This window comes from Brienomyrus brachyistius, chromosome 17, assembly GCF_023856365.1.
Source record: "Brienomyrus brachyistius isolate T26 chromosome 17, BBRACH_0.4, whole genome shotgun sequence".
NCBI lineage: Eukaryota > Metazoa > Chordata > Actinopteri > Osteoglossiformes > Mormyridae > Brienomyrus > Brienomyrus brachyistius.
In genome coordinates this window covers 3,690,708-3,717,360 of record NC_064549.1, presented here as the reverse complement: position 1 = coordinate 3,717,360, position 26,653 = coordinate 3,690,708, and the positions used below count along the sequence as shown (strand labels likewise).

At 42.1% G+C, this 26,653-nt stretch overlaps 2 protein-coding genes across 3 annotated transcripts; both read right to left on the bottom strand.

Moving 5' to 3' along the window:
• Nucleotides 1-21: 21 nt before the first annotated feature.
• LOC125712294 (junctional adhesion molecule A-like) lies at nt 22-6,121 on the bottom strand. 2 transcript variants are annotated; one of them, XM_048982212.1, is made up of 10 exons: nt 5,938-6,121; nt 3,023-3,082; nt 2,775-2,888; nt 2,461-2,601; nt 2,125-2,327; nt 1,922-2,024; nt 1,671-1,778; nt 1,555-1,567; nt 1,301-1,358; nt 22-1,041 (listed from the first exon to the last, which is right to left on the bottom strand). In XM_048982212.1, exons 1-10 carry the CDS (start codon nt 5,978-5,980, stop codon nt 1,006-1,008), a joined length of 879 nt encoding a protein of 292 aa, XP_048838169.1. In that variant the 5' UTR covers nt 5,981-6,121; the 3' UTR covers nt 22-1,005. The 2 variants fall into 2 exon arrangements, with proteins under 2 accessions (XP_048838169.1, XP_048838168.1); XM_048982211.1 differs by lacking the exon at nt 1,555-1,567.
• Nucleotides 6,122-6,232: 111 nt separating this feature from the next.
• Nucleotides 6,233-11,907, bottom strand: LOC125712320 (upstream stimulatory factor 1-like). The gene is made up of 11 exons (XM_048982278.1): nt 11,838-11,907; nt 11,054-11,132; nt 10,884-10,933; nt 10,638-10,753; nt 10,291-10,404; nt 9,947-10,097; nt 9,681-9,768; nt 9,440-9,498; nt 9,135-9,229; nt 8,917-9,045; nt 6,233-7,561 (listed from the first exon to the last, which is right to left on the bottom strand). Exons 2-11 carry the CDS (start codon nt 11,059-11,061, stop codon nt 7,472-7,474), a joined length of 900 nt encoding a protein of 299 aa, XP_048838235.1. The 5' UTR covers nt 11,062-11,132; nt 11,838-11,907; the 3' UTR covers nt 6,233-7,471.
• Nucleotides 11,908-26,653: the final 14,746 nt, after the last annotated feature.

Sequence of the window (26,653 nt, the reverse complement as noted above, 5' to 3'; positions counted from 1 at the left end):
ATAGGTAGAAAAGAATATGCATTTTGTTATTTCCAAAAGGATAAAATAAGCTTTATTTTTTCATTTAATCCACTACCACTTCAATTTTATTTTTGTTTAAAACAAACAACCAGATTTAAACAGAACTTGACAGCAAAATACATTGTTGTACTCGTCATCGACCTAACCCATAATTTAAAATACATTGAGCAATAAAAAGGCGTGAATAACAATTAAATATATGGATAACAAGTCATTTATCTGCGTTATGTCTACCTATTTCATAGGAAGACTGCTGCGCTGCAAAATGCCTCACGTTTGTAAATGTTGCCAGAAGTCGTGCGTCTTGACTATTTGCCTTGACTTGAATCCCACGTCTCCGAGACTGTACCGATGTCTGGTACCCAGCCGGTGTCCGGCGCGGCTGCTGATGAAGCGCCTCTGCGCGAGTCCAGGGCAGAGTTCTCCTTTACTTTCTGTACACTATTCACTGTCTGTTTGCCTGACGTTTAATGTTACCATGCAGCGAAGGGTCCCTCAAGTAATGGATACAAGAAAATCGTAGTGAAATAGAAATTACGTTTTGGTGTTCAGCAAACCAAGTAAAATAAAACACCGTTTAATGAAATTAAAATTTACTCACATGATTATGCTTGACAATAAAGGGAACGCTTATATGCAGCAGGCGACATGTTTCAAAACTAGTAAATATTAAAGGAATGATGGACCACCCTCGCAGCAGGAGTAACAGTTCTCCTGGAATCCATGCAACTAATGATTACAACAGTCTGGTCCAATGAATATGCATCACAGTACCGACACTGATATAACCGTAGGTTTACACACGAAGAGGGGTGATTATACGGTAAACCATTTAACACAGAGGTGATCCAGATCATCTGCAGAAATCACTCAAACTCCATTTAAGTGAAGCTTTGCACTTCATGACAGTAACTTCATTAACCCCCCCCCCCCCACACACACACACACACACACACACACACACACACGCCATTCCAGTAGAATTCACACAACAAACGATGACTTTTGCTTAAAATCAACCTAAAAGAAAAAATGCAAACATTTAGTCATATGCAGCAACATCTACCAGACAGAAAAGTACAACAGCGGCAGGGAAAACATGTAGCATCTATGAGCTACAGAGAACAGCGATGTTAACGACTGTCAGTGAGACAACAGATCAGTAAGGCTGGGATAAATGCGGCAGAGCACTGTATACAAATACAATGATGCAAAAGTTTAGGCAAATTAACACAAAAGATCCGTCTCTCTCTAGGCCACTGACCAACAGGACACTTACATCATCCTCTCTGTCCACGGTTCTTTCCACGGGACCAATGTGCCCAGCCTTGTATTTGCTACAAAACAAAACAGGGTATAAACGCAGCCCAAAATATATTTTCCTGAAAGGTACAGAAGTCGCACAAGCCTGGGAACACAGTAGAGAGTTGCCTGGGGAGAGGGTTCATACAGCACAGACCGGCCCGTGATGCAGCCAGGCGTTAGACAGTGACAGGAGGAAAACATTTTTTACATTAAGAACAAGACACTTACCCATCACCTTTTCCTGTTAAAAGGGAAGACAGACAAGTAGCAAGATGAGTCAGTTTCAACATACTCCCAAATATTCATGTGAGAGAGAGTGGAGAGTATGTCACAAGAAAACTCACCGGAAAAGTGTCCTTTTTGGAAAGCAAACCACAGACCAAGTCCGAGCAACAGCACAAGCAGCAGGGCCACGATGACTCCTCCCACAATGGCCCCCACATTCACATCACCTGCACACAACGGTCTGTTACAGCAGGACACTAACCTGTTCCTGCAGACTCAGAGCTACATTATGCCAGAGACCCAATATTCCATATTTAATAAGCTTAAACATAGGGTCCAGACAGACAGAAAGAGAGAAGCCATAACTCACGGACAGCCATCATCTGAGCTGCACAACTCTGGACAGGACCTATGCCGTTACTGGCCATGCAGTAATATCTGCCAGTGTCCGCTTTTGTCACTGACGGAAATGCCTGGAATGGGTGGAGATTCTCAGGATCGCAAACGTACAAAAAAACAGCAAGATGATATGCTCTCTACAGCAGAATGCGCACCAGCCCCATTGAAACTGACCAGAGTGCCCTCTTTGGGGTTAAGTATGTAGCTGAAGTTCTTGAAATCTTGGAACATGTTGGGATTTTCCGGTAGGAGGGCCTCGTCCTTGAACCATTTGTAAGTAGATGGTGGAGATCCATCCGGGTCATAGCAGGTAAGCACCACATATGACCCTGTGGTCACAGATGAAGGGACACCGCAGATCGGCACAGCAGAGGGCACTGCAAGGACAGGAGCAGAGGTCTTAGAAAGATCCCTTCCTGTCTCACGTTCTTCTGCCGAAGACCAAATACACATCTGCTGACGTTCTGCAACCTTTGTGTGAGCCGTCAACATCCTTTCTATAGCGCCCACCTTCCACAGTGAGGTTTATTACAGCACTGCGATATATATCGCCAGAGGACACCTCGCAGAAGTACTCCCCAGTGTCTCTGCGCGTAACCTCCTTCAGCATCAGCCCATCTTTGTACAGCTGCACTCGGCTTTTGTAGTTTTCTGAGGAAACCAAAGACAGAACGGTAACTCCCAAAGAACGTTGTCCTGTTTTCCCTACACAGAAGCACTGCATGAAAAAAGCCATGTCTCCAGCGATTGTTAATTCCCGCACGTTCAGACGCACAGGAACGACGGCTTCCTGCAGGCCAAACAAGTCTAGAGCATCAGCTTACCAGTGGGATTATTGTCAAAGACGACAAACACCTGAGACCCTTGCAAATCCTTGAATTTCCATTCAACCCGTGGAGTCCTAAAATCTGCAGTATAGCTGCACTTCAAATCAGCTCCTGGGAACAAGCAGACCAATAAGAAGTGAAAAGCGAAGAGAGGAAGATGAAGAGAAAACATCTGCCTCATGTTTAGACAAAACCTACACAGTTACTGGTTTCTCTTTACTAAGAATAAAAATCCAGTAACAAACCTTGGTATTCTGGGACACTGAGGGAAGGAGTTGACGTGGACACTGAGAAGGCCCAGGTGGCTATGAGGACAGGGAGAAAATGGCAAACATTAGGGGGCTGGGGGGGAGGAATCGATTCTGTTACAAATTACGATTCTTCATAAGCAGTGACTTTAATGTCGCCGTGGGAGTTTAAAAAAAAAAAATCGATTTATAAACACCAGTTTAAGCATGGGTTACTGAAATTATGTTCACAGGCAGATTTTGTTAGGGGACTGACATGCACAAGTGTGAATCCTGAATGAGTAAGTGTGTGCGGCACGATCTCAATTTAAAGCCACAAGTAACCACAAGTAACCAGAAGTGTGTTAAATGTAAAATTTCATTGGAGTTCCCTATTCCTCTTCCCTGAACACCAAGAACAATTTCTAAACAAACTATATCCACCTTTTTATACCCCTCCCTTGGGTTTCACCTCACCCCGTGTCTTGCACTCTCATTAGCTGTAGCTCATCGCTGCACTAATTACCAGTCACTCTCATTGGCTAAAGCTTCTCGTCACACTCATTGGCAGTTAATCCCATTGGCTGTAGCTCGTTGCCGGACTCATTGCTAGTCGCAACGCTTTTCAAGCTTCAGGATTTGGAGTTGCTGATAGGGTTAGATAAGTAGCCTGCTAGATATTTGGCAGGTGTCTGCGAAACACCTCGGCAACTACGGCCATCGAGCTCTGATTTGCCTCAGATTGTGTTTGGTAAAACAGAACTGACAGACATTCTTAGGCTTTTCAGCTACTCTTTGTCTCTGGTGTTGGCATAATTGATTGGGAAGCCAAAGTGTTCCCGAAACCTGCTGTGAGTGATGTGGGAGGATCTCTGAGCTCTCTAGCACTAGCTGCTCCAAACAGACACACAATTTGCATAATTTTTTCCATGTTGAACATCTACTAGTGAATTCAGGTTTCACCTGTATCAAAACCATTAGTTTCACTGTATGCTCCAAACTGAGAATGCTGTAACTACAAGGCACACGGCAAATATATGCATCGTCACAGCCCTGGTTTTTACTATAAATGCAAACCTGAAATGCTCTTCGGCAAAATCTATTTTAAAAATGTGACACATATCGAATCAGGAAACATATCAATATAATATGGATGGAGGTCACTGCCAGTTCCCACTCCAACCAAATACAGGCAGATTATTAGTTAATTCCAGGCTATTCACACAAACGCAGAGCTTGATGTCAGCCACACTATACAAGCCATCAGTTCACCTCAGTCAGTCAGTCATCTAGTACTGGAAAAATGAATATGAATATGTTGAGTAAGCCACCCTGCTTTCTATGGCTGTGACACAGCCCAGAAACTACAGCGTCCAAAATTGTCTATGGAGGAAGTGCCACAAAACATCTGGAGCCATTTTTGTTTGAAAAGGTTATTTAAAATATTATGCTTGCAGAAACCTAAGTTCATTAAAGAAGTGTTCAAATGTTTAGTCTACTAATTATTACTGCACTTAAAATAAATAAATAAATAAATAATCGGAATCAGCCAGGATCAGTATCGGCAGGTCAGGCTTTAATAAAACTTGCAACCAGGACTAGCCAGTGAAAATGCAATCACTGCATCCCAACCAGTCACCTTCCCAAGACGGCTGTATGAGATTAGTATAGCATGACTATGTACTGTAGTCCTTTTTGAATTAGGGATGCAGAATTGCCTAGTGAAGACCTTTAGTCAGTTACGACAGCATTTCTCAAACTATGGGCCGCGGACCGGTGCCGGTCCATGAGAGGGTTCCTGCCAGTCCGCTGAGCCTCGCTTCTGCCCCAATGAAAATTCAGTCATATCAGGTCAGGTATAATAACAATAATAATAATAATACTATCTATCTATCTATGCGGATACGCATCTGCGGGGGGGTTGGGATGGTCGTTTATGCAGGGCCCTGCACCCCCGAAGCCTGACATGACTGGTCCCCAGGACAAATAAGTTTGAGAAACGAAAGTTTGAGTTAGGAGACCAACAGGCCTTCCAGCTGCACGCGGATGTCACTCACAGTCTCACCAAACACAAGGAAGCTGATTAAAGCGACTTACTCACAGAGAGGTTCAGAGTGTAAACAAGAGCCTGTACCAGGAGACCTACAACTCCCTGATCTGCCAGACATTCATAGGTGGGGCGAGTTCCGGTGGGCAAGGGTCACCAGAGAAGCAGGAACGAGAAATATAGGCAGTATAGAAATATCCGTTTACGTTACCCAACAGATTGCACATACAGTGAATGCAACATATTTTAAATAATCTGCATTTAAACTGGATTGTTCTGTGGAGGAAAAAAATTCTTAAAAGACGAGTAAATATCAAGCAGCCCACCGGCGCCATTTTGGAAATAAGGGTATTCTGTAATCAAGACAGCATGGAAGTGAATGTTGGGCTTAAATAAAAATAAAATGTGTTTGAAACCTTATTAAAATGAAGGTGAACGATTTCTTGTCCAATGTTAAATAGCACTGGAAACCGTGTTTTCCAAAAATTTACAATCTTTCCAAGGGGTACAAATTACATTGTTCAAAATAACCGATTGTGTTTAAATCCATTGAGACCCAACACATTACTTATATTCAAATAACCTAAGTAAACAGCACCCATCTTACATGAAACTCTAGAAAGCAAATTAAAGACAAAAGAGAACCGAATACAACAGAGCAAACAGCGGCAAGAGACTGAGAAGCTGGTGTCCGCGTTTTAAAAAAAGAAATAAAAAAGTTGGATTTGACAATAATAATGAATGTATCGCCTTCAGCAGCTCAAGTTACACTGAATAGATGATAAAAAGCGTGAAACCAGGGAAAGAGAAATATAAGGCCCGCAAAGTTGGAAATTCCAACACAGTTGTTTTAGTCCGATAAATTATAACTAAATATGTTTCTTACCGGTGGCCGATAAAACAAGATAAAAGAAGTAGCGCGATATCATGTTTGCGAGCGCAGCCAGGAAACTGATCCACTGTGTTTCGGCGGAGGAGCGAAACTGATCCGTGAGCCGCGGGCAGGCGGTGATAAACGCCCCTCTGGCGCTGCACCTGGGACAGGTGGTGGTGGTGGTGGGGGGTTGTTAATCGGGGGGCCCGTTTACTGTCACCGGTGTCATGGGCAGTATATCCTCGGGGCGAAAAGCAAATACCGATACGGGAGTCCCGGAGGATGTCCGTGAAATACAAAGACAGAACAAACGCAAGTGATCTTTATTGAAATAGATCAAAGTACAATACAGCTATTGACACGGAAGGCGGCAATGCTAATGTATGTCCAGTTCGCAAGCTTACGTCATATGGTTTTCGTTTGGAAAAGGTAATAGAAGTTGAAATGACTTGAAATATTAACATATAAATAACTTTGTATCTGTGGTTATGGCACACGGTGCAAATAAGAAAACGGACCACCAGACAGAGCAAAGACAAAATGCGGAGTACCTAGAAAAGGGATGAAGCCCAGTTACATAATAAATCATATCGCAAATCATTTTCTCCCCTCATATGCCTTTCGTTACGACATTTCAGCTTCACTAAAGTTATTAAAATAAGAGTCCATAAGTCGGTCTTGCAGCCATGTACATGCAGGGGGGGCGGAGGGGTCATGTTAGTACCGGGCAGGAAGAACCGCCAGCTGCTTCGTACAAACTGCGGTCCAATCTTCGGGGGAATGGATCCTCAGAGAGCAGGGCACACCTTCTGAGCCAGTGATGGCGGTCAAAATAATTTACAAGAGAGAAACCCAATATTAACTGTACAAATTGTATTGTTTCCATACAAGGTACAGATGTTGATGAGCACTGCCAAAAATCCTTGTACCACTGATTATGTGTGCTCAGGTAAAAACTTTCATGGAATTTACAAACTTGTGTTTACTATACACTGACCCTACTTAGTCAATTTTTGCTGCATCTGTGGATGTCTCAAAGATGAAGATGCTTTATACCGGTGTTTAGAAGAGGTGGTTATGAATCTGCAGACAATCCGCATTCAAATCCCCAATTGATCTGAAAAACATTCTGGATGATGGTCAGGCCGGTGTTTCCAGTTAATTGCCGATGGCGGCTTTTGATCGGCACATCAGGACATTCAAAGTCTCTCCATATATTTACTGTTAACAAAAGCATTAAAAGGAAGTTGGGGAAAAAGGTTTCGTATGTAATAAATTTACACTCATATCTGGCCAGATGGTTTTGCCTAGAGGTGATCAAGGGATCTACACAAAGTACCCCTGGTCAACTACTGAGAGTCTGAGTCCTGTTGTTTTGTTGCGGGTTTGAGCAGTTCTGGCCAATAGCTCCTGCCTTCCGTGGAATGACAAATCTTCAGTTTGCCTTAAAATGTGGTAAACCTTCCATTAATGAATTGCGGTGTGGTATCCGGTGCCAGCCATTGATAAGGCCAATGCTCTGCGTCCTCATCACTCCAATCTCTCCTCACTGGGGGTCTGCACCCCCCGCTCCCACAATTCCATGCTGCCGCAGCTGATTCCTCAGAATCTGGTTCTTGGACTTCCAGTCATCTACCTATAAAAGGAGGGAGAGGGGCAATGTCTGATAATGAGACCACATCAGGACACCTCCTCATAGGCATAAATCGCAAAGGACCACCTCCTCATAGGCATATATCACAATAGGCACAAATCGCAAAGGACCACCTCCTCATAGGCATAAATCGCAAAGGACCACCTCCTCATAGGCATAAATCTCAAAGGACCACCTCCTCATAGGCATAAATCGCAAAGGACCACCTCCTCATAGGCATAAATCGCAAAGGACCACCTCCTCATAGGCATAAATCGCAAAGGACCACCTCCTCATAGGCATAAATCGCAAAGGACCACCTCCTCATAGGCATGTATCACAATAGGCATAAATCACAAAGGACCACCTCCTCATAGGCATATATCACAATAGGCATAAATCACAAAGGACCACCTCCTCATAGGCATAAATCGCAAAGGACCACCTCCTCATAGGCATATATCACAATAGGCATAAATCACAAAGGACCACCTCCTCATAGGCATATATCACAATAGGCATAAATCACAAAGGACCACCTCCTCATAGGCATATATCACAATAGGCATAAATCGCAAAGGACCACCTCCTCATAGGCATAAATCGCAAAGGACCACCTCCTCATAGGCATAAATCGCAAAGGACCACCTCCTCATAGGCATAAATCGCAAAGGACCACCTCCTCATAGGCATAAATCGCAAAGGACCACCTTCCTCATAGGCATATATCGCAAAGGACCACCTTCCTCATAGGCATATATCGCAAAGGACCACCTTCCTCATAGGCATAAATTGCAAAGGAGCACCTCCCTCATAGGCATAAATCGCAAAGGACCACCGCCTCATAGGCATAAATCGCAAAGGACCACCTTCCTCATAGGCATATATCGCAAAGGACCACCTTCCTCATAGGCATATATCGCAAAGGACCACCTTCCTCATAGGCATATATCGCAAAGGACCACCTTCCTCATAGGCATATATCGCAAAGGACCACCTTCCTCATAGGCATATATCGCAAAGGACCACCTTCCTCATAGGCATATATCACAAAGGACCACCTTCCTCATAGGCATATATCACAAAGGACCACCTCCTCATAGGCATATATCACAAAGGACCACCTCCTCATAGGCATATATCACAAAGGACCACCTCCTCATAGGCATATATCACAAAGGACCACCTCCTCATACGCATATATCACAAAGGACCACCTTCCTCATAGGCATATATCACAAAGGACCACCTCCTCATAGGCATGTATGACAAAGGACCACCTCCTCATAGGCATATATCACAAAGGATCACCGTGAGGCGCCACCAAGAAGAAGATGATTATTTAGAATTTAAGGGACCTCCTGGTGCAGGAGCTGGTTGTCCATCCTCAGCCTTTCCAGGGTGCTCAGCTCCTCTCCCAGCCGGATGTTACTCTGTCGAAGCTCCTGGATGTAGTCACACGCCTTGGACAGGATGCCCCCCTTACTCTGAAATACAGTCCATCTGAAATAACCGGCCACAGACACCAACATACCAGGAACACCGGAGGCGAAAAGCCCCCGAGATGGACCCCCACCTGGCCGGTTTTGGTGGAGTCCATGGTGCAGTCAGGGATGGTCTTGGACAGCTGGACGATCCAGTTGTTAATTTTGTCTCTCCTTCTACGTTCAACTGAAAGACAGACATACCGGTGCAGCTGAAAGACCATCTAGTCACACCAAAGACTGTCCCGATTTTCCCAGACCTTCATCATCCAAAACAATGTATGGCACTAAATCTTATTTCATCTCACCTTTCAGTACCTGCTATTAATTATTATTATTATTATTATTATCATCATCGTCAAGGCGACAAAGGTAGCCAATGAAGCGTAAGCCTCACCTTCATTGTGCTGGGCTCGCCTCTTCTCATCCCGGGAAGTCCTGGGTACCTCTGATTTGCTGTAAGGAAACCAACAGGAAGCACGAGTGACGCAACACTCAGAGGCGCTGCCTGGGGCTGTGTGTGCGGTCAGGACCGGGCTGAAGCACAAATCTAAATGCGTCACTGGCAAATCGAGTGGCAGCCTCCACGAGGCACAGGCGGCCGTGCCGTGGCCCGGGCGTCGAGAGGGAAACGTTACATGTTATATGGCTGTGTACGAGGCGCAATGGACCTCTGGTTGGTTCCTGTCAGCACTTCCTGGGGTGACATCATCACATAGAGCTGTCCTGGAACACAGTGGATTACAGAGTCAGTTGCAGACAGTGACCAACCACTAATCATATGATAAAGATTAGATGCACATTAGTCAGATTTAAACGCTAAAAATATATATTTGCTGTTTGTAAACCACAGTGAGAAATATGCTACCACCTCACTGGTGACAGCAGGCATCAAATGCCCCACCTGCTGGTGTGTTCTGGCTTAGCAGGGCGTCCGGGGCCTGAACGCTGGTCACCATGGCACCCGACGCGCCATCAGAGATGGTGGCAGGATAATAGGTGTAGTGAGTCTCAGTGTTGTCACCGTCGAGGGCATCAGACTGTGAGAACACGGCCTGCAATGCAGATAGCCAGTCTGTGAGCCCAGGGCTGAGTTTATAAGCATGACAATCGTATATGCATCATTTCAAAAATCTATGTCCTAATACAATAAAAATTATATAATAAAAAAAGCATTATGATTATGAAAATGATCTGTAAAAATGTTACGTTCAGTGTTCAAAAGCACGTTAAGCAGTAAGAGGGGACCTGGGTGACAGCCTGTGTCGCTGCAGGAAATCCAGCAACCACACTGACAGCCGCTGCCCCGTCCGTCTGGCCCTCTAACTGCCCGTCTGAAACCTGGATCACGCGGTATGTCACCTGCGGGACACAGACACACACAGACACACATCACGCAGGGAGTCATGGCTGAGGATCACCCCCACACCACAAGCATGGTTATATGGGGATGGAAAAGTAGAACAGCATGAACCAGGGAAATGAAGATCATTGTCAACATTGCAGTGCTGAGGTGGAACACACTGGCTGTGTGGCAGCCAGCAGACTGTCCTCTCCTATCCTACCTGCCCGATGGGAGGGTACAGCTCCCCTACCTGCCCCCCAGCCGCCTCCGTCTTGAACAGGTATTTGATTGGCTGCTCTGATGAGAATGTGGCTGCTGATTGGATAGTAGCAATAGCAGAGGGGTCTTCTGCAGTAGCTACAGCACCTGTATATAAAACAGCATTTGGTAAGTTTAGCAGTTTCCATTTTTACATCAGAGGTCACCCAGGCTTGGGAACCCCCGCCCTAGAAAATAATAATAATCTCACAGAAGTTATGTTATTAAATGTCCTCACCTTCTTCAATAACAGGAACATTCCCATCCGAGTCTGGACTTTTTTGTTGTCTGAATTGTAAAGTCATGAAAAACAACATGAACGCCCATTTTGTTTCATCAGACGCCTGACGCCATAAATACTGTAGTTTTTTTTTTTTTTTTTTTACAGAAGTATCCCGTTTAACTCACCCCTTCATTTCCAGTAGCTATGTGAAACGGAGAAGGCCGTCCTCTCCTTCACGTATTTGGGTCTCTCGGCCAACCAGATCTTTGAAATGAAAACAGCAGTGAGACTACACAAATAAAGCAAAAGACAAAGACATACACGATACGCTGTCTATTTCATTTAAATAACAACATGAATTTGTCACTCAACTTTTCAATGACGATTAAAAACGTGCTATTTCTAAATTCCACTTGCATGGAAGCGATCGCATCAGAGCGCGCAGATACATTATGACATCACGCATTATCGTAGGTCTGAGTTACAGGCACCGAGCAAACTGTATAAAAGCAAATTCCCAATTCAACTATTTTTGTTTTAAATATTTCCTAGTGGTCAATATACTTCAAGATTTTAGCAACACTGGTTTTATCATTTGCATCCTTAACTTTACAGCTGCCGGTTCACAAGTGCAAATCGGCATTTTGCCATTCACTAACGATAAAAAAAAATAATCAAAAACCAATAAAGAAGAATAGGAGATGGACAAAACGGTACCCAAGCAGTATAAGTAACTCTTTCTGCATCTGTTTGAAACAGAAGATCCTTATGCTTCAGCGAGTTGCCATACAATACCAAACAAAGCGACTAACAGGAAACGCATCAGGATAGGCAGAGGTACTTATTAAATACATTCGATTTTTAAATAAATTAGCAGTTTTATAGCGAAGTGCCACGAGAAGGGCTCCACCACGGCAATATTAATTAATATGACATAACTCGTGTTAAAATGTTGAAACTATCACCCACCGTTCTAAATTCCTTCTAGTTGTTTATACAGAAACATGCTCTGCGCATGCGCATTGGACAAAGACATCACTTCTGACGTATATTTTTAGCGACGATCAGTAGCGCCCAGATTCCAGAAGAAGTCGTCTTGTAGGTCGTGAATATATAAATTATATTAAAGGAATATTATGGAATTGTCAGTCGCATAAAAATATGAATGTAGCGGTTTCCAAGAATAGGTGCCATTTGCGTGTAATAACTCTTCAAAACTAAATTTCATTTTTTCATCTTATTCAACACTGAATCTAATAACATGCATATTTATCTCGGGGCAGCATAATTTCATTTTTTACAAGGCTTTGTAGACGGTGGCTGCATTTTTGTCAGTCCTGTTACCAAAACCTCATGCAACTGTTTAAATGTCATTTGAATATTATATCAACTAGTTCTTTCATGTTCTCAATGAAGTGTGTACTTGAAATGATTGATAACTCGTTAAAAAATCATTATATATGCGTGTAAGTCCAAAAAATATATACAAACCAATTATTAATTTTAAAGGGAACCTTATCTTCAGTGTTATCAAATCATCAAATAAATTATTAAATTATTTGCTAAATCATGAACCAAAAAATGTGCTCTAACTTTATTTTAAAAATAGTTGAGTAATCGGAATGAATACAGAGTAACAGCAATGAGTATTAAAACGAAAGAAAGAGAATGAATAAATGAATGAACAAACCATAACAAAACCAATATCAAAGTCAAACCAGAAACCTATATTACAGTGTGTGGTCAAGAGGCTGAAATGTGTGTGTGTTCAAGTATATGTATGTAGGTGTGCATCTGTTTGCATATGAGTTTGCATGAGCGTTTGTGGCCATATTTGCATGTATGTTTGCGTGTGACCGTACGCTTGTGCTGTGTATTTGTGTGTGGGAGTCAGGAGTGGGCTATGGAGAAAGGGAGAGAGGGATTATGTATCTCTGTATGAGTTTTTCAATCTTCCTCTATGAAAAACAGCAATACAAAACTGAAAATACAACAGAAGTCCTCAGATCTGCATTGACAACCAGCTAAAATTAACCAGAAAATATTTTTGCGTGCCAGAAAATTCACAAAGCAATTCTGTCGAAAAAACTGAAAACTTACATTGTATTAGCAGGATGGCCAAAAAAACCTATTGGCCTCGATCTTGTGCATACAATGGACCTCAGTATGTATCTCACCTGTACAGTATCTATGCTGACACCAAGGTACAGGTGACTGTCATTCTCCAGCACACACCGTTTGCCCACATTGACCACTTTACACGTTTTCTTTGACACTTCATCTATTTCACGCACCACCGCTAACTTGCATCCTGACTCAGATTGATGTTTGGCTGTGGGGGCCATGTGGAGGTCTTCTGCAGCTGCTTTCCTAGACTTGATCCTGTAGTTTGTTTCCCTCCACTTGTTCCTCCATCTGTGCTTTTCCCCCATGACTAATTTCATTTATTGCTTTTTTTGCCTGATATTAGGCTAGTATTTTTTATGTGTTCTTTCTAGGCGTTTCCCCCTCCTCTCAATCAGCATCAGATCGAACATGATAGAGCTGCTGTTTCTCTGCACCACTTAGCAGTGAATTGGTTCCTTGTAAATAATGTAGTAAAATTTATTTTTAATGCCAACACCTTCAGTAAATTTAAATTACATCTGAACTTCTCACTCTTGTTACTGGTTTCAGTCCTGTTACTTATATTACTGTTCTGTTAGTCTTTATATGATTGACAGAACTGAAAGTAATATGACTGAGTTTTAGCATAAAATTAGCAAATTAGTGAACATATCTTAAATTTGCAACGAGGGCACTGTGGGGGACACTTTGGTAATAACATGTATTATAAAGCTACTTTACATATTTATACGAATAATGTCCTGGGGACAGAAATGGCACCAATTTGGCGAAATGACTCATGCACCCAAATGATTTGGATGAAATATTTGCTATATTTATTGCTGCAATGGCAATATTATTCCTCATGTGCAGTAAAAAACCAAAGGCTTCCTGATACTGAGACTATTGTGTTTACTTTCCATTTTCTTAAAACATTTTTAAACCACCTGCTTTATTACATATGAATCAGGACCAGCACTGTATGGGTACGGCTCAGGTTTGGGTCGGTACCTGCGTGCTGGTGGAAATGCACCAGTGATCTCAATACTGCAAATAAATGATTGGAGGAGTTTAATTCCAGGTTAATGTTGATCATGGAACTGCTTCAAACAATGGATCTCTTAGGGACTGAGCATTTTGCACTGAAAGCTCTCATAATGTGTCCACCACCATCTTCAGTTGCCTAGTCACTGATGTTTTGGTGTTTTTAGTTGGAGTGCATTCTGGTAGAACTTCCAGTGTGCGTCATGCACATTGCTTTGGATGTAAACCTTTCATTGGATAAGTGTGCATTGAAAAACGAGATGCAAGTAAGGAACGTCAGGCACCGGGTCACATAAAAATCCATCCTTTATTATCTTTGAATTATTCCATTTGTTTGCTATGCAAACTGCTCTGCTTAACGTTCAAGAGCCAAGGTCATGTTATTACACTCAGTCACTTGGTTTATTCCTGTTATCTATATAACATGAAATACGTGAAGCCTATATCAAGGTAAATTATAAATAAGACTCATCACAAGAAGAGCAAAACATTGTGCTTGTATTGTGATTGTACTTCTGATGTTTACGTGCATGCATGTCTTTTTTTCGGCAAAAGTGGGAAGCATTCATATGTCTGTTGTGGGCAAGGCTACAGCTTAGGTAAACGATGGCGCCCGTCATATCCAAACTGGCTAATATGGAAGCAGAAAACCCAGCAGAAGAGGAAGTGACATCATAGTCAGCAGCAGACCTGGTGTGAATTGAAACACAACACTGATGGCAGAACAGGCAAGAAGCGTACCTGCAATGAGACACAGAGGCAGATTTCAATGTGCAGAATGGTACACAACTCACGGCCCTGTGCTAATATGTATGTGGTGCATTTGACTGTATGTAAGGGTAAAAGTAAATTTGATACTTTTTATTTAAGTTTGCTATCAATGCCTGTGAGGCCATTTGAAATACAAAATAATTTGTACATCATGTAATTACTCAGTTTTTTATATAATTTAAATAGCTTGAATTAAAGGAGACATGGCATGAAATGATACATCATAATAGCATAACAGCCTAATATCTTACATTAAAAAGCAAAATAGGTCGACAGACAGACTAAATAAAACAATGAACCATTGAAACAAGGCGCATGTGTAATGCGCCACGTTTCCAGTAGATGGTGCTGAAAGCTCACTCACTGGGGTGCAAGGCCATGCTTGCCTCCTGATCCTTTCCATGCAGCAGGCGGCAGGTGTAGGTGCTGGCCTTCTTCTCGTCAATCCCGTCAACTGAGAGGCGGCACGTGTTGGACGTCACCATTGTCACGTTGACCCTGCCTTGGACGGGTGCTGGTTGAGCACTGGGGTCGGTACTGCCCAGCAGTTTGCCATTCTGCAGGAACTCACAGTGGGGTGTGGCACTGCTGCTGTTACCAGGGAATTTACAGTCCACCCTCAGCTGGTTGTCCTTTGTGAGACAAGGTTCAAACTGCAGCAGCCCAGTTACTGCTGGGATCAAAGCCACTGACATACCTGTTATGAAGAACACATTGCACCTTATGTATGAATGTGATTTTGTCTGTTTTATTTCCTATCTATCTATCTATCTATCTATCTATCTATCTATCTATCTATCTATCTATCTATCCATCCATCCATCCATCCATCCATCCATCCATCCATCCATTCATCCAACGTTCCTCAATTCCCACACAATCTCGCTTCCTGTATCTGACTCCGATCAGCACGTATGTATTTAACACTAACAGGTACATGACACCTACTACTTTAAACATTTTCAGTACATTCTAACAGCAGATTAGTATCTTTGTGGTAGAGGGTGTCATGGACAATTCATGGAAGGGAAGGTGTTTTAATTACCGAGCAGGAGTGCTGTTTTCGCCATATTCCTAAAGTGATCCATGATGTAAGATCATTCAGAACCTAAAACGACATAGAAGGTAATGATTCTTAAAGATGGAAATAACATCACAGATTACTGAAGACCTCACTGAAAGCAACCAACACAAATGCACTATCAGAGGTGTAAAATGATGAAGTACAAATTCCTACTTACTCTACTTAAGTAGTTTTTTCCAGGTTTGTACTTTTTTAAGTTGCTGCAATCGAGAACCGAACCAAATATAATCATGTGTGTTCCCCGGCTGCTTGCCGACAATGTGATATATCCTTCATGGTCACATATCACCTGCACATTTAGGCCTAGTGCCTTTTCGACAGGTGCAGATGGCAGAATAAATAGGGTTGAAGGTTCCATCCACTGCACCGACAATAAAAGGTATCTAAATTCTGCAGCGACATGAAAACCAAATTCGATGTCATACACTGTCATCCCCTCCTGCTGGACATTGTATGCAGTTGTGCGCATAGTACTATAGAAATGTGATCAATGCACAGATGCAGCCTTACGGAGGCCATGTGCATCTGTCGGTCTGCAGGGATCCACCAGGGGGCGTAGAAGCAGAGAGCTGTCAGAAGCTGCACAGTGCATTGAGAGCAAATTCCGGTATGTATCCTGCACCAGACCGAGGAGGCTCATTATTTCACCCCAAGCCAGCCTATATTTCTCTATGAATTGTTCATTATTGAGGTGGTCCAAGGGGTTCGCGCCCATCCAAAAAACATCATGTAGACATGAAGGTGGTTCTTTGCCGTCTGCCAGCGGTGGGGCCCTCATACCCGAACTGCACCCATTAATTTTAATGCATTGTTGATGTAAACACACAACTCTCTCACACATATACATACACACTTCATACTAACATGGGATGGGAAGCGGTGGGGGCTGAGGGCCCCCCCCTAACTCTCTGTCTCTGGCCCTGTGCGGGTGGGGTGGCCCGCCGGGGCCCTGGACCCGCTTTCCTCGGTGGGGGGGGCTCGCCGCCTGTCCCCCCTCTGCGGGCCTCCTGGTACGGGGGTTGGCACCCCCTTAGTCCCTTGCGGGCTCCCTATCGGGTTGGGCCGGTGGTTGTCTCGGGGACGTATGGCTGTGGGCCCTTATGCCTTGGGGGCGGCGGGTTGGCCTCGGTTGCCTGGTTCCCCCTGCCTTCGCCTTGGGCCCGGGAGTGGGGGGGGGGGGGGGGCGTGGTCACGTCCCCTGACGGCATCAAATGCCAACACATCCCATGACAAAACAGTTCACACCTACACTTGCACATACGAGAATGGACGCATAAGAGGCTGAGCGATCAGTATCATTATTATTATTACTTCTTAGCGTATGTTATAGATATAGGGATTGAAATATACATGTATATGTGTAGGATCACGGGTGTGTGTCTGCTGCATATATATATATATATATATATATATATATATATATATATATATATATATATATATATATATATATATATATATATATATATATATATATAATACCTATTTGTAACATTATTATTATTAGTATTGTTGCTGATATTGTTGCTGATATCATTCTTGCTGTTTGATGTCCTTGTAATGAGTGTCATGTGTCTTATGGCTGTTTGTACTCTGCACTCCCCATCCCACCTTTATTATTATTCTTATTATTATGGCTGTTTACCTCCCCCCCCCCCCCCATGGTGATTAATGTCTGTTATTGTTACGATTGTTGTGTCAGTGTCCCCCTCTCTCCCCCCCCCCCTCTTTTTTTTAATCACGGTACTAGGACGGGTGAGTTCGGAGCGGCCACACTCATTACACTGTACCTTTAATTTAATGTAAAATAAAGTTGTCCTCCAAAGAGGGGTGGTGGTGGTGGGCAATAAGAAAAAAACCATGTAGACGAGCAGCGTGGCGTCCTGGACAGCACTGAATCAAACGTTGTTCTTTGCCATTGCTGCTCATGATTCACCTTCCCAAGTCAAGGAATGTCACTGAACACACAGCAAGTTTGATAGGTTACCTCATTATGTAGCCTACTAGGGTTGTGTTGTGTTGGTTTGTGAACTCTGCCCCATTCCATTCATGAATTGGAATTTGAACTGAATTGGCCACACCCTGTCAGATGTTGAATTGGAATGACAGTAAGAAGAATTTAATTCATTGCGATTCAAAGCAATTCAGTGCAATCACGTGACACAGGAATGTTATTTAATCTAGCAAAACATAAACAATTACATGATAAATTTCTTTTCAAGATAGCATATGTATTTGACCATATATGTGTACAAGTTAACTTTGTATTTGCATGATTGTAAGATAAATATTGTGTTTTAGCCCATTCTAGCAATATGCATTTGGGTTTTTCTCAGCACTCTAATTCCTTTTCCATGAGCATATATTTATTGCTTTTGCAAATTTAACTGTTTATGTGTGTTACCATTTGTGAGGAGTCTGTATGCAGTAGTGTTTCCTGTGGGGTGTCAGATTGACAGGGTTGTGATACAGTTACTTGTATGAAGGGTTCTTTCACCATGGTACACAAAATCACAGCTAAATTAATTATTCTATGGGCGAAACTTCAAATGTGACATTATGAATAACAGTGACATGCACAGACTTTTCAGGCAGGTGCTCGAACAGGGGGGTGTGGCCAACAGGTACTTTCTGCTGTCATAAATATCTGTGATCGCATGGGGGGCGATTCAGTGCATGCTACTTATATTAACATGCTGCGTCATCCATATTGAAATATTAAGTTATACTGTTACAGCTGCACCTACACTAGGTATGAATTTAAGTGAAATCAACTCCATTGTAATTTGACTTCCTTATATTCAAACTCAAATTACGATTCTGTATTATGTTTTCAACCAGTTTCATGAATTGAATTTCACTTTCAAGGTCATTCGCAAGTCAGTTCTGAATGGTGCACAAACCTGTTATGGACTCAAACTGCAAACTGCATACAGTGTCAGGTCCAGTATCCCGACCTTCCTGTTTCTTCCGTGATGTGGCCCACTAATTGTTTGTCTTAATGTTATGTTGAAGAGCAAGGAATATAACTGGCTCTGTAGCTTATGACCAGCTGACAGTGCCAGGAGTGACACTGGTCATTATTAAAGACGACGCCTGGCTTCTCACGATACTCCCTGTGGGTTTTGCTCAGGTCTTCCCTGTAATGCCATTGGTCAGTTTTGGGCTCTCTGCCAAAACTAAAGAAGATTGTGGAGGCCATCTTGCTATGATTGTAGTTTCTGGAAGCTTTGACCAAAAAAGGAAATGATTGACAGCCTTATCATATAGGGGTGGGGAAGTAATTGGACCCCAAAACACAGGGAATAATAGTGAAAACACTGAAGGGAAGAATACCTGAGCCCAGGTAAGAAAGCACAATTACTGTAATTGGTCCATAAAGAGGACGCTTGGGACTATCTTGATAAGAAATATTACGAAGCCTATTAAAAAAATGCACTACTGCAGAGTGTCCAGTCTTGGTTGTAACTCTGATGTTGCAATACTCTTTCTACACAAGCGACTTCTGACTCCTGATTCGCAGGAAAACCCACAGCAGTGCTAGATAACGAATTACTTTTGGGTAGCGCACCACCACACGTTAGTTATTAGTCATCTGCTTTTTGTAAGATCAATAGATTTAAATGCACTTTTTACTTTTGTTACTTAAGTAGGCCTACTTTTAAAACTAGGTATTTTTTACATCTACTTAAGTAATATTTTACTGCATGTCTTGAACAACATTTTGGGGTGATATCTGTACTTTTTTAAGTATGAAAATTGAATACTTTTTTATAACGCTAGATAGAGGTCACACACTTCAGAGTAAACTGAGGGAAAAATATCATTTCAGCTCCAAATATTTGTCTATTTTTGGATCCTTGTTGAGATAATCTACGTTCCAGCAACTGACGATCCATACGTGAAAAATTAGGCATAAAATATAGATATCGTGTTAACGAAACGTGCGTGACCTAATCTGGCAAATGAATGTACTGGTACAGATAAATACTTATAAACAGAGCCGCTAATGGCAAATAGATTTTTAAAGGGCGTTAAAGCACTTCAGAGGGGCGTCTGCAATAAGACATTAATTTGTTTTAGATTTGTATATATAGGCCCACCCAAATGATAAAGGCGTTACCAATAATAGGTCAGATTACGAAATAGACACAATTTAAACGATAATGCCTGAAACGTTATTTTTTACCACTAACATGCCTCTGCGATCGTACCAATTTACACGAGTAAATCGATAAAAAAAAAATCCTGTATCCCTAATGACTGCGCTGCTGAGGAGAAGCTCAGCACCAATGATTAAAGCTGCTTTGGGCGAAGCACAAAATGGTGTATGATCAACTGCGAAAGGAATGACAATGGAAATGCCAAATTGTATGTCGCAAATTAGCTTTCAGATGTGGAAAATACACAGGGAATGTAACCGCAAACGCCTTTTCCCTTACCTGTAGGAATACGCCTCACTGTCGTCCTGTAATCCAGCAGAGTCTAGGCAGGTTTGCGCTGATTCGGATGGGCGTGGGAGGACTGGCCAGACTTCTCACTATGGACTGGCCTGTTTCCAAACAGAACGGCATCCATAAATCTATGATCCATTATCTGTTACTGCTGAATTAATGTGACGGGCATCAAAGACAAACCCAGGCATAAAGCAGAATATAGAAATCTATAATTGTTGAAAAAATAAACTGGGTTATTAAGCTTCACAGCAACCTTTTGTAGTTGTTAATTACATATCAGATTATATAAATCTATTGTATAATTTGCCTTGTAAATTAAGAAATAGACCTACTAGTATTGCATTCCGTCTGATAAGTATCGCCAAACCGTGGTCGAGGACAGTACCAGCCAAGATTCGGACATAACCTCACCTCTCACAACCGCTCGCTCCACCGGAGTAACATTAGCTGTAGGTTTGGTATTCAGCACACATTCAAAACTATTCTCTGTATTTACTCTATTGAAACAACAAAAATTAACAAATACCACATTCACAAATTCCTGTATGTTTGTGAAATTATTTACGCACCTTGCTTATGCAATCACTACATTTAATAAATTGTAAAAATGATCAGAAATCCAGCTCCTGTTGTGCACTCACGCGCTCATTGGATTTTTGACATTTCAAAATAAAAGTCCCGAATGGGATTTTTTTTATCAAATGGTTATTACTGAAGACATATGCCAGTTTGAAGCCCCATTCCAGTGTGTGGTATACATACAGAAAATCAGCAGTACACACAGGACCTACTAAGCGTTTGCCATTGCCTGTATTGATCCCCAGAAGATAACAGTCTAGAATAGCATGCTGGTCACCACGAACAAGATAAAACTTGCATGGCAGCTGCCACACATAGTAAGGCAGTGATCTTTACTGTGCCCAAGCACATTTGACCCCAAAGTCCAGTTTGTTTGACTAGTGTTATCATTCCGTACCACTGCCAGGCGCAACACGCTTCACAGTGCACTGGCCCGCTTGGAAAAGCGCCCCGCAGCTGCACACCAGCATCTCCGGCACACAGTGCCAGAACTTCAGAATATTACGTTCTATGGTTGTTATTTACAATGTGATGTGTGATGACACTCAAGGAACACAGAAAATTAGCTGCGGGACCAATAACTGTTGGAGTTAGACTACGCTGAGTCCGTGGATGAGGAAAGAGATGCACACTGGAGGCGAAGGATGGTTGTAAGTCAGCTCTCTTTGTTCCTTGCACAGATCGCGATCCGGGAGCCACTCAGATGAACAAACAGTACATACCCGAGGAAGCTCAAACTCTATTGTCTGTGTCTGACTTATATAGCCCGTCTGGGGTGTCAGCAACCCCTTCCCTTGTTAGGCCCGGTAGGTCAAGAGTGAGCATAATGTCACAACAACCCTGCAACACACACCTTCTGCTCTGTTCGTCTAGGGTGTCTAGGGTGAGGCCTCCTGCCCTGCCTGCCTGCAAGTTGGTTCCCATTTTAGTGTGACAAAGTTTAGCACAAAGCTTGGCCCCCTTCATAACTGCACTGGAATAAACCAGATTACATCCACAACACAGAGAGAACATGTAAGCTGCACAACCAGAGAGCAGCGATACAGAGTGACCCCCCCCCCCCCCCCCCATAATGGAAGTGCTCTTGAACGACGGCAGACAGAAAGAGGAAATGAAAGCAGAAGTAACACATTATTTGTTAATCAGGTTGGTGGCATGGCTGCCCCCACTAAGTGCAGAAAATTGAGATCATAGGACTTGCTGAGATATTGATCCAGGGACTAAATGTATGACGTTGAATATGCAGGAATTGGTCTGTAGAACCTATGCCATCTTAAAGGGGAATATGAAACCCACAGCTGTTTCATCGAGGTTAGAAACCCTTTACAGATGTCGACGATCTGCCTGTATTATTGTCCGAATCATGTTATCTGTATTGCTTTGCCTTTTGAGTAAAACAGCTTTTATCATAGCTAAAACAAAACAAATAGGACTTCTAGTTCATTTGGATCTATGTCCCACCATTGTGCCTTTGTCTGAGCCCCACACCCAGAAATGCCTTTTGTGGGGTGTCTGGCTTAGGTCCACCTCAGTAGACTGGGGGGGTGCCTTCAGTAGTTTTCGCCAGTCGACAGATGGGCAAAAAATAAAAGCTTCGTTTAATGATTGCTTTGTCATAAAATAATGCTCTCTTCCATGATATTATCAAAACAGTAGCATGTGCATTTGTCAGGCACAGTGTGTATGGGACACTTCCACAGCCCCGGGGGGGTACTTCCCATGAAGGGTTAAGTTAGCCCCCGAGTTCAATAAAATCTGTGTGTATGTTGCATATAATTCTAACACAGGATTACAAACATGCTGTCTGCATGTACCGCAAAGCAAAATTCTAGACCAGAGCTACATTCTAAAATCCTATCCTGCTTGTCATTGGATTCACTCATGCCTTGCTGTCAAAAGAAATTGCTGATTGGTTGAAGAATTAAAATGCCCACTGTACATCCCGAGAATTGTACAAGATGACCTAGATGTTTGAAAATCCTTGCTTATGGATATTCTCTTAATTTCTTATGCAGTCTAAAACTCCAGCGCCGCTCGCAAAACTTATTCCTCTCCCGCCAGCACACAGGAAATGATGTATAAAATATACGTCCGAAACAGTTAAAATATATGCAAAATATTTAAAGGAAACAACCCTTAATCAAATAAAATCCCCTTGCATTCTGCAATGTAAATAATATTAAATATAAATATAACACATATGAAATTAATCAAAAGCAGATGAATCTATTGAAAATGAAGTAGTAATGCCAGCTAATGGTAATAACAAATTAAACCAGATTACAATTTAAAACAAAGTTTACTACTGTCAGCACAATTATAAAACATTGAGGGGTCAAAAAGCAAAATAGGAAAAACAACGACTACAAAAGGCCATTGCAACAGGGAGCAGGCAGGGAACAAGATGCAAAAATTAAACACAGGGAGAACTTCTAACATTCTCAAGCATACCTACTGAAATGCACATGGAATACATCAACAAGCCACTAGGGAACTGAAGAAAGGCGGGAATGCATACAGTATACAGAAACTGAACCGGGTAATGATGCAGCAGGGGTGAGAAATGAAACAATTAACCAATCAGGGTAGAACACATAAGGACCGTCACAAGAAAACAGGAAACAGCTGAAACGACTAATTAAATCAAGGAACTCAACAGAGAAACTAAGAAACAGAATCTAACACTAAGCAAAAAACCAAAACTCACTGAGCCATGCAGCAGATTAGGCAACTGGGCAAACACACTAAGAACTTTGACAAGGTGGAGGTGTAGGATGGCCAGCGACACCTGCTGGCCAAACGGGGAGGAGACATGAAAGACTGGGACAGACAGGTGCTGATCCTGAGAGCTATCATAGCAAACAGATGGAGGGCAGTAATGTCTATCACTAATCTGCCTAAAAATACCGTCATAGCTAAAGGGTTAGGTAGGGTTACGGTTAGGGTTAGGCTTAGGTTAGGCTTAGGTTAGGCTTAGGGTTAGGTAGCACTGTACTTAAAGCTCTTATTTATAAGCCACCATAAATCATAATACATTACAATGGTTGGTATAAGAATTAACAAGCATTACAGCATCTTCTGTTGACAGTCATAAAGCATTATAATGTTCATTATAATACTTCATAAGCCACTTTACACTGCACAATGAAGGCACTGGAGAGCTTCATTAAGCATAATAAACAGAGATATAATGCATAATGCATTTTTAATATTAATAGCCATGTTTATAATGCTTTATGAATGCATTATAATGTGTTATGCATGTGTTCATAGATATGGCCTTCATAGAAAGTGTTACAGGAGGTTATTGCAAAGAAAAAGGTAGGCTAGTCTCAGAGATCTAATGCACATTTTACTATAAATTAAAAAGTTCATTTTTCTTATATCTGACCTACTATGACTTATTGGCTTGAGGACAGTAGGGTAGGACAGTTATCTTGGGTATGCATTGACGTATGCAGAACGACCTGGACCTCTTCGGCCATGCAAGAGTTACATGTGCATGGAGCTGCCGACCCACGAAGCAGAAAACAGCAGTACACTGACAATGACACCTTCTTCCCAGCTGACTAGGTGTAAAATTTGTCACTTATATGACCGTTTTGAATATAAATTCCTTAAAACTCTTTTAACTGGAAAGAAAACGGTTGAGGGTAATTTATTTTAAAAAGATAAGCACTTGAGAAACAAAAAAACTAGCTGACCAAACATAGATCGTTAACAAACACTAAGCGAGTGAACTAAACGAGTAAACTTTGCCACCGACAGCTGTATACAGATACCCAAGCCTCGCGCACTGAACACGTTCTATTTATAATTTATAACACATTTTTCTTATTTTTTTCTGCCCACCAACACCCCCCCCCCCCTTCGGAGGACAACTTTATTTTAAATTAAAGTTACAGTATAAAGATATTCAATAAAAAACTGAATTTTCTTCGGTAGGTTTGGAGCTTCTTCAGTTTTAAATATGTCTGATTCCGAGCGCAGGCTACCATAGCAAACGATTGCCCAGCTTGCTAAGGACATTGCTTAAGCGCTTTCCTTAACCAAATAACACTATCCAGTTTTCATTACTTATTCGCACGAAACCTAAACAAATAAAATAAAACTGTTTTGGCAACGTGAGTGCTACGAAGAATGTATAGAAAGACATAAAAAAAGCGCGGTGGGTAAGACTTCTACGGAGAAAACGAGCAGAACAGTAACTATATTCCAGCTGACAGATGGGTTTTCTGCAGTCGTGGTAACATCGCAGTCAAGATCCGATGAGCTAATATTTACGTTGTTAGCTAAATATCTCCGGGAAACCAGAGAAATACAGTTAAAGCAAATATCCGAGACGAACTCGGTTAAATGAGTCTGCGATGTAACACTTCACTTGACAGGGCACAAATACTGTACTTAGTAATAAATCAGTTACTGCTTATGAACAAATCATTCACAGATGTAGTCGCTGCTTGAGAAAAGATGCCTCACGATTCATTAATGATGAACAAACATGAGATCAGCATTTCACTTGTGTTATTAATGACGTTCCATCAGTAGTTAATAAAAGTTCACAGAATTGACATATATAGTAACAAATATAGTCATTGCTTGGGATACAAGTTACATCATGATTCATTAATGATAAACGAACATGACAGTATTTACGTTGTGTTATACGTGACTTTTTCCTTCAGTAGTTCATTGAGTAGTTTGCAAAGGTTTACAGAATTAACAGATATAGCAACAAATACAGTAATTGCCTGAGATAAAAAATATGCATCACAATTCATTACTGATCAATTAACATGAGATCAGTATGTAATTAAGACTTAGTTTGTGAATAATTAATATATAAGTAATTGCCATAATACTATATTATTGTGCCCGTCAAATAAAATGTGACCTATTGTTTGTGGCAGAAGCTGGCCTGTAGTCAGAAATAAATTTCATGGGGTGTCCGACAAGCATACGATTAGTTGCCCCTCAGTAGATTTTTCTAATGGGGAGGTGGGCGGCGCTCACGCCCCTAATTTTACTAGGGTAGAAGTTACAAAGTGTAAGGGCATGAAGTACTTATAACATATTATCAGAAGGACACTGCCGAGAATCCACTGCTGCACATCACGTTAGTTATTGAACTACGGATTGAATCTCTATTCAATTCTTCATGGTGGTCCTATCAGACCTGCTGTTTCTATTTGCTGTTTGTACACAGAGCGTTGTAGAGTCATGCAAGGTGTGAGTGCTCAGCAGATCATGAATTGGGTGTTTGCAAAAGTGATCCCACGTTCGTAAATATCGTATCAGCTGATCTTCGGAAGCACGACGGGAGAACTGTACTTGAAGACAGCACTGAATGAGTTGCAAAATGAGGCCCTGGTGTGCAGCCCGGACTAATGGAAGGTGACCAAGGGTGGCACCCCCACAAAATGAGCAGACAAATGAACGCTTGGTGCTGCAGCATCTTGGTTATATTGGGCACATAACACATAAGCACAAACAAGCACTGCAAGACTGAAAATAAACAAGAGGAAGTGAAAGGCTGTGGATTCGCCGGGTCAGCAGCCAGACGGTACTGTCTCATGCATGGTCAGTGTTCCTGTCTTTCAGCAATTGATTGATGGCTGTTTGAAGCCTATGAGTGATGGATCTGAGCACCACAAGTCTCTATGTGCTTATGTCCTGGGCCTCCTTCCAAACAGGTGTATGATTCGAGAATCTGCCAGTCCTGGGAGTGACGAACCTCACGCAGT

Bases quoted from the DNA above. Each gene is read 5' to 3' on its own strand.
- LOC125712294 (XM_048982211.1), bottom strand. From the start codon at position 5,980: ATGATATCGCGCTACTTCTTTTATCTTGTTTTATCGGCCACCG. The intron at 2,889-3,022 runs GTTTGTTACTGG...GCTTGTTCCCAG, and splicing joins CAGTGTCCCAGAATACCAAG to GAGCTGATTTGAAGTGCAGC. The intron at 2,328-2,460 runs GTGGGCGCTATA...CTGTCCTTGCAG, and splicing joins AATAAACCTCACTGTGGAAG to TGCCCTCTGCTGTGCCGATC.
- LOC125712320 (XM_048982278.1), bottom strand. The intron at 9,230-9,439 runs GTGAGGCTTACG...TCTGTCTTTCAG, and splicing joins GCGAGCCCAGCACAATGAAG to TTGAACGTAGAAGGAGAGAC. The intron at 9,046-9,134 runs GTGGGGGTCCAT...ACTGTATTTCAG, and splicing joins ACTCCACCAAAACCGGCCAG to AGTAAGGGGGGCATCCTGTC.